A 15,075-nucleotide genomic window follows, 5' to 3' on the forward strand; every position below is an offset into this window, starting at 1 on the left:
CCTAATATTACTTGATTTCAGATGCTCCTCTGATTTCAAGTTTTCGGTCCTCATCTGGGACTTAAATGAAACGTTTTCTCCCACAATGACTATCTGCAAGAGCATCCAATTTCTCACAAGGTAGAATGGTTTAAGACACTCTAGATAGAGGAGAGGAGGAAAATATGAGTTAACACAAAAAACAGAGAACGCCCCTAGGGAAAAACTTTTAAAAATTGATTTTAAACGACTTAATGCAAAAAGCAAAGGAAAAATAACAAAGTTTCTCTTCCTTTTATATTAGTTTCTTAAAACCCCTTTAAATGTTATGCCGTATATATTTCTAACAGATTTTGGTTGTAGACCCTAAATGACGCCCTTATGTGTGCTTCACTGTTTACAAGCTGAGTGATCTCTATAGGACAGTTTCCTAGCGGGGATCTGCAGAGTGAGACTGCCCTGGAACAACATCAAACCACATGGGACTCCCTTTTTTCTGCTTTTGTTTTCCAAAACAGGGTTTCTCTGTGTAACAGCCCTGGCTGTCCTGGAACTCACTCTGTAGGCCAGGCTGGCCTTGAACTCACAGAGATCTGACTGCCTCTGCCTGGGATTAAAGATGTGCACCACTACCACCTGGCGTTATTTATAGTTCTTATGTGCTAGACATTATACTGAAGTATTCTGTATATGTGATCTCACAAAATGGGAGCATAAGAGACACTGCTATGTGTCTTCTTAAACAAATGAAGCTACTATTTGCTAGCTATAACCTAAAGTGAAACAGTTTAGTGGAACCTAAGGTGTTCCAGTTTAGTTAGAAGATAATTAAATAAACCACCTCATTGAGATGTTCTGAGGATGAAGAAGAGTAACAGAAGCTATTATTACTATAAGCACTGAAAAAAGAAGTCACCCATTACTGCATTTATCTTTACCGTTTACAGTCAACTACAACCCCCGACCAGTCAAAAAAATGTAACTATCTTCTACAAATTAGGAAAGTGAACTTAGAACTGCATATCAATCAGTTTTAGAATCAAATACAAGGTTTTTCATAATTTTTTGCACTAAAATGACAGAAATGAGCTTTGTTGCTATACTTTCAAAGTATATTCGTGAGAAAAAATGAGAGAAAGCAATTCCAACTTCCTTAACATAGTAAATCAGATGGCGAAGCTCTGACTCTGACCCAGAGAGCCTCTGTTACTCTTAGTTTCTTGCTATTCTGCCTCTTGGCATCTTTATTGGCACTTTCACTCAACCTGGAATGTACTCCCTCATCTGACCAGCTCATTCTTGGCTCGAGTAAAAACTGAGGTAATGCCTGTAAGAAAGCTGTGGTTTGGCTAATTATTCCAGTACACGTGTGTGCAGTTTTGCTACAGCACTATACAAATAAATCATTTGTTTACATATTTTTCCACTAAATAAGGTCTGATCTATTCAGGTGTGTGTGTGTGTGTGTGTGTGTGTGTGTGTGTGTGTGTGTGTGTACATCTAGCATGGTACTTACTATGAAATTCACCCAAATAAATACAAGTCAATGTGGACAATGTCTCAAGTTAAAGCTAGGATCCTAACATCTAATACTAGTTTTCAGGTATTTTAGAAAAAAAAAATAGAAACAAGAAATATGAGAACCAAGCATATCAGACTTTTTTAAATACAGGAAATACACCACTTTATATAGTTAAAGAAACACATGAGCGTTTACTTGTCTCTCTAAAATCCAGACTCTGCTTTCATTAAGTGCAAGCTATGTACTATGTATCAGAGAGTAAATAATTGTACAGAAATTAAAACATCTGAGATGCATAATAAAACAGTTCAATACTGTACATAATTAAGAAATTTAGATTAGGTCATCAACAATGAGAAAGCTGTTTCTTCTGATCCCAATTTTTATAGTAGATGAGATATACCACAGCAAGTTTTCAGTTAGCATTTTAAAAAACATTTGATTCTTTGTAATAACACCTATACCTTCTTGAAGTATGCAAGCAAGCTAAAAAAATTTTAAATGAATAAACATGTCCTACAATAGAGAAAAAATTAAAAAGAAAGCAATTTTAATTAAATTAGCATGATAGAAAAATGGTCAGGAAAGAGTACCTTAAAAAAAGTGAAGTAATCAGGTATCTGTATATGTGAATAGCAGGTGTAGGATTAACAGAATATCAAGTCATGGTACAAATTTGAAAGAGTAGAAAATAGAACTGAAACTATGGTTAATGCAAATCAAAAGAAAAATGAGACCACTCTATACTAGTAAAATGGCCAAATCCAGAACACTGACAAAACCAAAATAACTGATGAGTATGTGGCTCCATAGGCACTCTCCCTGACTGTTAGCGGTAGCACAAACTAGTGCAGCCAATGGAACAGTCCAGCAGTCTCTCACATTTTATACTCACCACACAGTGCAGAAATTGTGCTTCCAGCACCTACACAAACAAAATGAAAACTGATGTCTACACAAAATCTGCATGCAGATGTTTACAGCAATTTTATTTATTATTATCAAATCCTGGAAGCAACCAAACGGCCCTGTAGCAGATGAACAGTCTATGGTACATCCTGATAACTACTTATTACTTAGTCTTAGTATATGAAAAAGGAGAAAGAAACCTTAACACATATTGTTAAGGGAGAGAAGAGAATCTGAAACAGCTAAATGTTTTTTAACTATACAGTTAAAAACTTGAAAACTATGGGGAAAGAAATAACTTTAGTGAAGGTCTAAAAGTGCTCTGAAAAATGTTTTTAAATTTAAAAAGGAAAGGAACTGAGAACAGGAGTTTTGATTCTATCCTTGACACTGGAAAAAGCAATCATAGTCTTTTATTTAATGTAAAGTACTGAGTACCTTTAGATTAGGGAAGTACAAAGCCCAACTTCCTAACTTGCATTATTTTTGTATTTCACTGTATGTATAGTAGGCTCCCAGGAATTAGTAGGAGTTATTCATTCTCTCTAAATTTGTCATTAATTTTATTTAGTTCAGAAACTTTTTTCCTTTTATGGCATATTTTATGTATGTCTGGTGGTACTGGGAACTGAACCCAGGTTCTTTATACTAGGCAAATGCTCTGTTATTAAACTATACATTTCTATATCACCAATTCTTTTTTCAAGAATTTCATTTTAAAAAAACTGGTCTTGAACTTGCATTGTAGCCCAGACTGCTCTTAAGCTTTTGGCCCTTCTGTACCAGCCCCTTCCCAGGCTGCTGCTGTACCATCATTCCTAGGCATACAGAATATGCAGGCAAGTCCCTGTGGCTATCAGGAAATAGTTTTTAACCATTTTTCTCCTCTCTGCTGGACTTTTCTTCTGTTGTTTCTTATCTTATCCTATCTTATAAATAAATGTTATGTGTCCATCTTAAAAAACTTTCATAAACTGGGAGAAGTAGCTGAGACAGGAGGACTGCCCTAAGTCTGGGCTACAGGGCAAGACCCTGTCTCCATTCAGACACAGCTGAAGACAATTCAGTCTTATTATGCCCCACTTTTCCAAAGAAAAGCTTGTTTTGATAAGATAGATCCTCAATGACTTCCACATAACTAAATCCACCGGTCACTTTTCAACCTGTCAGCAGCACTTAAAAGAGATTCTGCCTTCTTGATACTGTTTTTTTTTCCCCCACTTGGCTTCTAGGATAACCATGTTTAACAATTTTATCAGTTTTCTATATTCAGTGTAGTTTCTAAATGTCTCAGACTTCTGAACTCTTTTGGCAGTGCTGTCCTGGGCTTTAAACAAATCCCATGTGTATACTGGTGACACACCAGTAACAGAATATAAACACCAGTACTCAGATTACTAAAAGAGGCACTAACACTCCCCTGCACATCTAATAATATCAGATTTTATCATTATCAAAAGTAAAAGCAAATGCTTTTATATAGCATCACCTGCCAGTGATGTATTGTCGACCCCCAGTGAGCTCTTTCCTTCTAACACCTACATCTATTGTTTTCTCCATTAGCAAATGCTAAATTCTCCCTGTTTTTTTCTACTGAAATCCACGGAACCATCTTGGTCCACCTCCCATACTCCAGTGATGGAGGAGGGTCATCTTTCTATCTGTTGTTTCATTGGTTAAGTAATAAAGAAACTGCTTGGCCTCTGATAGGACAGAAAATTAGGTAGGCGGAGTAGACAGAACAGAATGCTGGGAGAAAGAAGCTGAGTCAGTGAGTCGCCATGACTCTCCCACCCAACACAGACGCAGGTTAAGATCTTCCCTGGTAAACCAGCTCGTGGGCTACACAGATTATTAGAAATGGGTTAGATCAATATGTAAGAGCTAGCCAATAAGAGGCTAGAGCTGACAAATGTTATTTGCTATAGAGTCTGGTCACATCTACCATTTCATAGTTGCTCTTATTGGTAAGTCAGTCAGTGCTTAATATAACAGCTCAGTGGAACCTGATAAATCTAAGACATGTCTTCAAAATCTCCAGAGATTTTGCTGCTTTGAAGTTTTCATCTCTCAGGCTAGCTAATGTTAGTGCTGACCTTCACAGTCTAATTCACTAGCCTTGGATGGCTATTAATAGTTGAGAAAATCAGATCTTTTAAGTGGTCTCTCATCCTCAGCTTCATTCTGTGCTAAAAGTGTTAGAAAGGAAAGCACAAATGCACATCAAGTATCTGTGCCAGAGCAGTAACAACATACCAAGGTCAGCCTACGAAGACTGTTGACAAGGGTGCAGATGGCAGGAAGCAGGTGATTCACTGGGGCCAAAATAATGTACCATAGGCTCTATATGACCTGTATCAGGTTTAGTTTATTATTTGATTATTTGACCCATTTCTTACATCAGATATGGAAGTCAATTAAAAAGGAATTGCCTCGATAAAACTGAAAATGTGGGCTAAGTAGTGGTTTCTGGTAAAAATTTGACTTTTACATATCTTTTATTTTTAAATTTCAGAGCTCACCTAGAAGTAGAGAATATTCTTGGTATACTGTAATGTAAAGATTCTTTTTGTAGTCTTAAATATGTAGTCTTAAATATATTATATATTTGTAGTCAAACTATATATATATATAGTTTGATAGAATTCAGAGTTTTTCATAGTAACCTGAGGTTTCTTCAATTTTATAAAGAAAGTCTTTATAGGAAACTTGCCAAAGGCTTCAAAGACTGATAGCACTGAGATTTAAACCCAGAATTCTAGAGTCTAAGTATTTTCATTACACAATTTCACTTTTCAATGGCCATGTAGTCACACCTTAATTATAAATATTGACTACTGCTTATGATTTCAGCCTCCATTTTAAACAGTGTGCAATCCACCTAAATGTCTACTTTTATTAAACCTGAAGAAGTCCAGGAAATTGTCTTGGTTTTTAGCTTCTAGCTCAAGCTCTTTGCCAGGAGGTCTCTCTATATGCTTCTCTCTTTCCTAAACAAATTCCAATTTTAGAAAGGTTTTGGTCAAAAAGACAATTACCACTAAAAAATAGGTATCCTATAATTTCTTGCATAAATGATAGAAAAGAACGATCACATACATACTCTCATGGCAACTGATAATGTTCCTTGAAGAAACTAAGACATCACAAGTAATTTTTATGGCTTTCTCTGGCCTGAAGAGTCAAATGCTATTTATAGAAAAAACTCACAAATATGCAATTTTAAGGTCTATTGTGTGTCAAGTCTTTATGCTATCCCACTCTCTTAAGTAGTATCCTAATATATAAAGGTGTGTGTTTATTATTCAAATTTTTAGCTTTCCTGAAAAGATCAAATATTTCCCCAAACTGATACCCACAGATTAAAATAGTCAATAAATTGCAAATGTTCAACGACAGAAGAAAACCTATGGAATCACTTTAATAGAAGAAAATCTTAAAAGCAAACAAAGAAAATAAAAACATATTTTGCAAGAAATAATAAAGGTAAGAACCATGATTGAATCCCTACAGAAAAAAAAGCAAGCGAGCCGGGCGGCGGTGGCACACGCCTTTAATCCCAGCACTCGGGAGGCAGAGACAGGCGGATCTCTGTGAGTTCGAGGCCAGCCTGGTCTACAAGAGTTAGTTCCAGGACAGGAACCAAAAAGCCACGGAGAAACCCTGTCTCAAAAAATAAAAAAATAAATAAAAAAAAGCAAGCGAGAGGCATTATTTTCAAAGTACAGAAAAAGAAGAAAACTTCAACATAATTTTATATTCAGCAAAAAAAATCTTTCAAAAATCAAAGGAAAAATTACTAGATTATAGAGATTAAAACAAATATAGATGTTTAACAACAGTACAAGCCAAAAAGAAAGGGAGGTTAATGAGGCCAGACATGCAGGACCTTGGAGGTTGAAGCATGTTGAGGACAGCATGGGCAACATGAGCTACTGTCTCCAAATATACACACACATACAGAGAAGGGGAAGGAGGAATAAGTGAAAGCATACTGTTATAGCATTTGTTATTAACACACAAGTAAAAATAAAACAAAGGAAAAAAATAGAAAAATCTACAACTATTTAATACTTCAAAATTCATCTTTTAGTAAATAACAGGATAAGGCAGAAAACCAGTATGGTTAGATCAGTTCTACCAACTAACCTACCTAATTAATATCTATAGAATATTTTGCCCAACACAACATTTTTTTCCCAAGTGCACTGAGAAAGACAATAAACTGAACCACAAAACAAGTCTTCATAAATTTAAAAGAACTAAATCATATAACTACAAATCAATTTAGAAAGCCAGCTACAATTAGTTGTTCACATCAAGAAATGTTTGCCAAAGATTCAATGCAATCCCCATCAAAATTCTTCACAGATCTGGAGAAGAAAATAATCAACTTTATATGGAAAAACAAAAAACCCAGGAAAGCCAAAACAATCTTATACAATAAAGGATCATCTGGAGGCATTACCATCCCTGACTTCAAACTCTACTACAGAGCTACAGTATTGAAAACAGCTTGGTATTGGCATAAAAACAGAGAAGTCGACCAATGGAATCGAAAAGAAGACCCGGACTTTAACCCACAAACCTATGAACACCCGATTTTTGATAAAGAAGCTAAAAGTATACAATGGAAAAAAGAGAGCATCTTCAACAAATTGTGCTGGCAAAACTGGGTGTCAATCTGTAGAAGAATGAAAATAGATCCATATCTATCACCATGCACAAAACTCAAGTCCAAATGAATTAAAGACCTCAATATCAGTCTGAACACACTGAACCTGATAGAAGAGAAAGTGGGAAGTACTCTACAACACATGGGCACAGGAGACCACTTCCTACGTATAACCCCAGCAGCACAGACATTAAGGGCATCATTGAATAAATGGGACCTCCTGAGACTGAGAAGCTTCTGTAAAGCAAAGGACACTGTCACTAAGACAAAAAGGCAACCCACTGACTGGGAGAAGATCTTCACCAACCCTGCAACTGACAAAGGTCTGATTTCCAAAATATATAAAGAACTCAAGAAACTAGACCGTAAAAGGCTAATCAACCCAATTATAAAATGGGGCACTGAGCTGAACAGAGAATTCTCAACGGAAGAAGTTCAAATGCCAAAAGACACTTAAGATCATGCTCAACTTCCTTAGCAATCAGGGAAATGCAAATTAAGATACCATCTTACACCTGTCAGAATGGCTAAAAAAAAAAACCACCAATGATAGCCTTTGCTGGAGAGGTTGTGGAGAAAGGTGTACACTCATCCATTGCTGGTGGGAATGCAAACTTGTGCAACCACTTTGGAAAGCAGTGTGGCGGTTTCTCAGGAAATTCGGGATCAACCTACCCCTGGACCCAGCAATACCACTCTTGCGAATATACCCAAGAGATGCCCTATCATACAACAAAAGTATATGCTCAACTATGTTCATAGCAGCATTGTTTGTAATAGCCAGAACCTGGAAACAACCTAGATGCCCTTCAACGGAAGAATGGATGAAGAAAGTATGGAATATATACATATTAGAGTACTACTCAGCAGTAAAAAACAATGACTTCTTGAATTTTGCATGCAAATGGACGGAAATAGAAAACACTATCCTGAGTGAGGTAAGCCAGACCCAAAAAGAGGAACATGGGATGTACTCACTCATACTTGGTTTCTAGCCATAAATAAAGGACATTGAGCCTATAATTAGTGATCCTAGAGAAGCTAAATAAGACGGTGAACCCAAAGAAAAACATACAGGCATCCTCCTGAATATTAACCTTCATCAGGCGATGAAAGGAGACAGAGACCCACATTGGAGCACCGGACTGAAATCTCAAGGTCCAAATCAGGAGCAGAAGGAGAGAGAGCACGAGCAAGGAACTCAGGACTGTGAGGGGTGCACCCACACACTGAGATAATGGGGATGTTCTTTCGGGAACGCACCAAAGCCAGCTGGCCTGGGTCTGAAAAAGCATGGGATAAAACCGGACTCGCTGAACATAGTGGACAATGAGGACTACTGAGAATTCAAGAACAATGGCAATGGGTTTTTGATCCTATCGCACATACTGGCTTTGTGGGAGCCTAGGCAGTTCGGATGCTCACCTTACTAGACCTGGATGGAGGTGGGTGGTCCTTGGACTTCCCACAGGGCAGGGAATAAACCCTGATTGCTCTTTGGGCTGATGAGGGAGGGTGACTTGATCGGGGGAGGGGGAGGAAAATGGGAGGCGGTGGCGGGGAGGAGGCAGAAATCTTTAATAATTAATTAATTAAAGAAAGAAATGTTTGCCAAATTCTTCGAATAACTTAAAAAAAAAATCAAAGAATTTCTTTCTTTTTTTTCCTTCAAAGAATTTATTTCTAAAGAACCAAAATTCAAAGGAGCAATGCCAAGAGAAATTTGAAAGTGTTTTAAACCAAATGAAACTGGAAATGTGCATAATGTATAGTATGCAGCAAAGGCAGCAGGATGGCATCCAGAGCTTTGAGTGTTTATACAGAAGAGAAAGCTCTAAAAGCACTGATCGTAAGAAGCTGTAAAAAGGGGCCCACTCCACTCAAAACAAATGGAATGAAGAAAACAATGTAAAGAAAATAAACAGAAAGTGAGAACCAAAAGTCATTTTGGAAACACTTGCAAGTACCCCCCAAATTATCTATAGTTATGATGCAATTTCAATAAAAGCCTGAACATATGGTTTTTGATGGAAATTGGTAGACATTTTCATGTTTAGCTGGAAACACAAGTATTTATAACTAACAATTTTACAAATGAATAAAGTTTGAGAATGTGTATGTTACCTGACTTTAAAACTTACTAAAGCTGGGCAGTGGTGGTGCATGACTTTAATCCCATGCTCAGAATGCAGAGACATTCAGATCTCTGAGTTTAAGGTCAGACTAGTCTATGGAGTTCTAGGTTTGCTAGGGCTACACAGAAAAACACTGTCTCAGAAACAAGCAAACAACAACAAAAAAAAAAACCAACCAAACAAAAACCAAACAACAAAAAACCTCAAATCCACTAAAGAGCTATAGTAAGCAAGGGAATGTAAGAGGTGATACTGTAGTACAAGAGCCAAAAATAAACATCTACTATTGCACTTACTGTGGTGGTTTGATAAGAATGGCCCCCAGGGGCTTATATATTTGAATGCTTAGTCTTCCAGGAGTGGCACTACTTTATAAGTGACCTTGGTGGGGTAGCTGCGGCCTAGTTGGAGTTAGTTTGTCACTTGGGGTGGGCTTTGAGGTTTCAGAAGCCCAAATCAGACTGAGTGGCTCTCTCTTTCTGCTTTCTGTGGATGAGATGTAGAACTCTTAGTTACCTCTCCAGCGTGTCGTCTGTGTGCCACTGTGCTGCTCGCCCTAATAGACTAACCTCTGAAACTGCAAGGGAGCCCTAATTCTTTGCATAAGAGTTGCAGTCATGGTGTCTCTTCACAGCAATAGAGCACTGACGAAGACACTCACGCATATGTGAATATGTGTTTTTGTATATAGCCAATTTTTGACAAAAGTACCAAGGAACTTAAAGGAGAGAAAAATATAAAAAAAAATAATGCTATAATTGGATTAAAAAAAAAAACCTAGATGACAACCAGGTCAGTTGGTAGTGGTGCACACCGTTAATCCCAACAATCGAAAGGCAGAGGTAGGTGGATCTCTGTGAGTTCAAGCCCAGCCAACAAGAGCTAGTTCCAGGACAGGCTCCAAAGCTACAGAGAAACTCTGTCTTGAAAAACCAAGAAAAGAAAAAAAGAGAAAGAGAAACAAGCAACCTCAAGTACAAAACAGATTCAAAATAGAAGGCAGATCTAATCTATAAAATGAAAAAAAAATTAGAAGTAAATGGAGTAACTTTTAACTACTCACTTTGGTTTAAATGTTGTCTCCTCCCAAATGCATGCTGAAAGCTAAACTCCAATGCAACAATATTAATAGGCGCAGACTCTTGGACATGAATGTCATATGATGGCTACTCCCTTAGGGACTAGTGCCTCATATAGGGACTAGAGAGAACTAGCTAGGGCTCTTTGTGATCATGCTCTCAGACCCCATGCCAACACCCAGAATGGCCTTCACACTCTGAAGCAGGAAGAAATAAACCTCTGTTGTTTATAAATGATTAAACTGGATTAGAAGACACAAAGTGGCTGGCATCTTGCAATGTGAAAATAGTCAGTGTTGTTTCTAAACAATGCTTATTTGAATCAAACTGCATTTATAAATGCAAATTCTTAAATTATATAAATGATTGGGAGGAATTAACTAAAGTAGTGGTAGCAACATAGTATTACCACCCCCCCCCAGATGTTCTACTTTTATTTAATTCACATACACTTGCACCAATAGATTACTAAAAGTCTAAGAACAGAAGCTGAACTAGGTACATAACCCAGTTGCTGGAGATGCTCCTCAGTTGGCATGGTGCTTGTCTAGCATACACAAAGCTTTGAGTTCAATTCCTCAAAATTCAAAAACCAGGTGAGGTAGTAAAGGCCTGTAATCCCACTTCTCTACAACCCCAGCTCTCAGAAGGCAAAGATCTAAAATTCAAGGTTAACCTCAGTTACATAGCTTGAAGACAGCCCATTTGGCCTCAAAAATAAAAAAAAAGGGGGGGGGGGAGAAGAAAAAAGACAGATGTAACTTATACACATCTTTATAGTGTAAATCATCTCTGAATTATTTCTAATACCTCATACAATGCAGATGTTTAGTAAATAAAAGTTGGTACTATATAGTTTAGAGAATGGCAACAAGAGAAAAAAAATCCATGCATATTGACTACAGAAACAGTTTTACTATTATTGCTGGGAACTGTGGGCTTCATGTATGTGAACCCTATCATGGCACAAAGGGTTTTGGGCTTTTGTTTCGTTTTTCCTGAATATATTCGATGCAGGGTTGGCTGAATCCATAGATGTGGAGCTGGCAGAGGTTGTGATTCCTTCCAGTTATTGTATACTAAGATCTTAAAACATAACCAAAAATTATTTGCAATCAGCCCATGCTATGATCTCATTTTACATAATTTTTATGTGACTTGGATGGGTGTTTTGTCTACATATATTTCTGTGTACTAATCACGTGCATGCCTGGTGCTCATAGAAGTCAGACGAGAATGTTGAGCTGTGATCGGGAACTACATTACAGACAGCTGTGAATCACCATGTGAGTTTTGGGGTTAAACCTGTCCTCTGGAAGCAGTCAGCGCTTTGAATTGCCTATTTGGTATCTCACCATAACTGAATGTACTCAATAGCCATACTTTTATTCCCTATGTCCTTTTTCCCTAGCCAACTTCATTATCTTCTACCTCTTTTCCTCTCCTTCATTCTTCGTATCTAACTAGTTATTAAAAGCCATTGACTGCATCCTTGCAAAATCTATCAGTAATGTTTCCCATTATCCCAATAATACTAATACAGGCTCTCATCTCTGTCATAACTTCATTTGCAGAGTTCCCGAAATTTACCTTGCCAATTCAAAACACACCAATTTACAACCCAATGTATATAAAGTCTTTCATTCAATATGCCAACAACTTACCTTCCAATTCTATCTTCCTAAACTCCACGCTCTGACTCTTTGCAAGGCAAAAGTATAATTCATACTCAAGTTCCTCTTTAGGATAGTGCTTTTTAATATAGTTCGTAAATAAATGTTAGATGACTACTGTCCTGATTGGATTTTTTTTTTTTTGTCAACTTGACAAGTCAGGGTCATCTGGGAGGAAGAAATTTCAATTGAGAATATGCCTGCATTAGGTTAGTCTGTAGGCCTGTGGAGCATTTTCTTGATTAATGATTGATGGAGTGAGGGCCCAGCCAATTGTGGGCAGGTAAAGCAAGCCAGTAAGCAACATTCCTCCATGGTACCTGCTTTAGCTTCTGTTTCCAGGTTTCTGCCTTGGCTTCTCATAATAGGAAAGCTAAATAAAGCTTTTCCTTCCTAACCAAGTTGCTTTTTTTTTGGTCATGTTGGTTATCGAAGCAATATAAAGCAAATAAGACAAACTATAATGAAAGGTAACAATTGGTTAGCCAGCGTGGATGTGCACACTTTTGATCCCAGTCCTTAGGAGGCAGAGGCAGGTGGATCTCTTGAGTTTGAGGCCAGCCTGGACTACAGAGTTCAGGACAACCATAGCTACATAGAGAAATCCTATCTAAACAAACAACTGTACATTTAAACATCAAGGTAATAAATGTAATATCACACAAAAAGCTCCTTTTAAACACTCAATAATAAAAATCCTTTGTTGGAATCTCCTCATGATCTATATTACTACTGGCCAATAGAAAGAAATACATAATCAAGTTCTCTAGTGATGCTGAAAATTGAAAAGAAACAATGAAACTGGTTTTAATACTATAATCTAACCTCACGTGCCCAAAATATTACCATTTCAACATATATTCAACATAAAGTCAATTAAAGATTTTAAATTTTTTGCTCTAAATTTTCAAAATTTAATTAATATTTCACAATTATATACCATGTCTAAATTCAATACCATAATTTTTAATTACTGATTTTTAGATTTCATAAAATATACTACTGAAAGATTTAATTTTTTCCCCCCTTTTGAGGTGCACAAGTGTTTTGTCTGCATGAACATCTTCTGTTCACTCTATATGTGCAGTGCCTGAAAAGACCAGAGTGGGTACTGGATCCCCTGGGATCTGAGTTACAGATTGTTGTTGAGCTGTCTTGTGGGAACCAAACCAGAGTCCTCTGGAAGAGCAGCTAGTGCTCTTAACTGCTGATCCATCTCTCCAGCCCCCTAAAAGTAGATTTTTACGCCCAAATTGTTTAACATACTTAGCACTTGAGAGACCTAAGCACACATCTTTAAAGTTCAAATTAAATAAATTGAAGTTCCAGGGTACATAGTGCATAAGGTATAGTTGGCCTAGCATGCATAAAACCCTGAGTCTGATCCCAGTCAGGTTCCCACTCACAAACCCCTCCCCACCAATAAACCAAGTGTGGTTTGTCTTAAGCCTGTTAATCTTACCATTTAAGTGATAAAGGCAAAACTGGAAATTCAAAATTATACTCAGCTACATAACTACATAGTAAGTACGAGGCCAGCCTGTGCTACATGAGATTCTAGCCTTACCTCCAAAAAGTGAAGATTAATAAAGTCCATTTTGTATGACTTGTTTTGTCAGGGAAAAATTTTAACATATGTGAAATGCCAAAGTACTACAGAAAAAGAGAAAAAAAAAGATTGATGTATTAATGAGACAGAGAAACTGAATTTTAACTTTTTTTTTAGTTTAAATGAATTCAAACTGCTATGTGTAGCTTGACAAAACACAGCAATATAGCAGTATTATTAAACCTCAAAAATCATCTATCTTTCTCCATCAGTAAAGCTTCAAGAAATAGTAAAAGTGTAAAATAATTACTATAAAGAGTTAGGCAAGCCAGTGAGGGAAAATACACATTAAAGACTACATTAAGTAGCTAGTTAAGAAGACTTTTTAAATGACTGGATACCCAAAGAGGCAGACTGTCAGAATCATTCAGTGTGGAATGTTTCTAGAAAAGTGAGCAAGGACAATGGGATGAGGGGAAGAGGGTACTGTGTTAAGATAGTAAACCAATGTCAGAAGAAGGACAGGAAAAGACAAGATAGGGTGAGGATGAATAGAAAAAAGACTAATAAAGGAGGAAGGAAGAAAAATCAGTATATAAGAAGTCTAAACTACAAGCAGATTAATGCGGGGGGGGTGTTGTGGTTGGTATGGCTGAATATAAGACTTTAGAGGCAGAGTTCTAAGAATGGCAATGTATGCTGTGGCATGGCTAGAGTAATATATAGTGAGAGAAACAAACAAAAAAACTTAAAGAATAGTACCACATCGTTTCCTTCCCTAAGAAAACACCAGTCATAGGAAACTCTTGAGAAACAACTACACCTCCTTCCTGGATGCTTACAACACATATTAGCACATTAAAAGTTGTAAGAATCCAGTTTTACAGTCAGGTGGAGTGGTGCTTATCTGTAACCCTACAGAAGAGGCTGAGGTAGAAGGAATGCCACAAATTTAAGGATAGCATGGGCTAGAGCGAGAATGAGGTCAACCAAGGCTATGTACCAAGCTCCTGTATGCTTCTCAAAAGATTGTTTAATCAGGTGCTCTTAAACTTATTTTGTCTTGTAGTACTGATAATCCTAGCGTCTATCTATAACAGAGAATGCTGACCAGCAGAACACATTCTAATATATGCTACAGCAATGGATAGGTTTGCCATATATTAAAGAATCTGCTTTATGAGGAGAGATCATCATCAGCACTGATGATGATGTGTGGAATCAGGTGCTTTTAAACAGTGCTGGAACCAAGATCAACACCTTCAACTCAGTGATGCTCTATGAAAGAAAATATTGTTTTAACTTACTAATTTTGCTTAACAGCTTACTATAAATAAATGGCCTAGAACAACCTACATTATCGAAAGTTCAACAGAATCTCCAGGGCACTAAAATCACCATAGTTGCATGCTTTCTGAAGAGTGGCGGGGGTGGGGGTAGGGGTGGGCGCGGAATCAGCATTTTTGCCTTTCCCTGGTTCCAGTGGCTGCCTGAATCCCTTAACTTGTGGCCCTCCTTCCATCTTCAAAGACAAAAGAAAGGCTTTTCTAGCTT

At 37.2% G+C, this 15,075-nt stretch overlaps 1 protein-coding gene across 5 annotated transcripts in view; it reads right to left on the reverse strand.

Annotated features, from left to right (window-relative positions):
- The window catches only part of Smg7 (SMG7 nonsense mediated mRNA decay factor), a 66,852-nt gene that overhangs the window by 38,398 nt on the left and 13,379 nt on the right, over positions 1-15,075 (reverse strand). For 2 of the 5 annotated variants that reach the window (XM_075988234.1, XM_075988237.1), the window contains exon 2: positions 2-140. The exons of 2 other annotated variants lie outside the window; for them this stretch is intronic. In XM_075988234.1, coding sequence (XP_075844349.1) covers positions 2-105 — 104 coding nt within the window. In that variant the 5' untranslated portion in view covers positions 106-140. Of the gene's footprint in view, position 1; positions 141-13,539; positions 13,626-15,075 lie in introns of those variants that run through there. One more of the 5 variants, XM_075988235.1, reaches the window with a different exon arrangement.

The sequence above is a fragment of the Microtus pennsylvanicus genome, chromosome 10 (genome assembly GCF_037038515.1).
Source record: "Microtus pennsylvanicus isolate mMicPen1 chromosome 10, mMicPen1.hap1, whole genome shotgun sequence".
Taxonomy (NCBI): Eukaryota; Metazoa; Chordata; class Mammalia; order Rodentia; family Cricetidae; genus Microtus; species Microtus pennsylvanicus.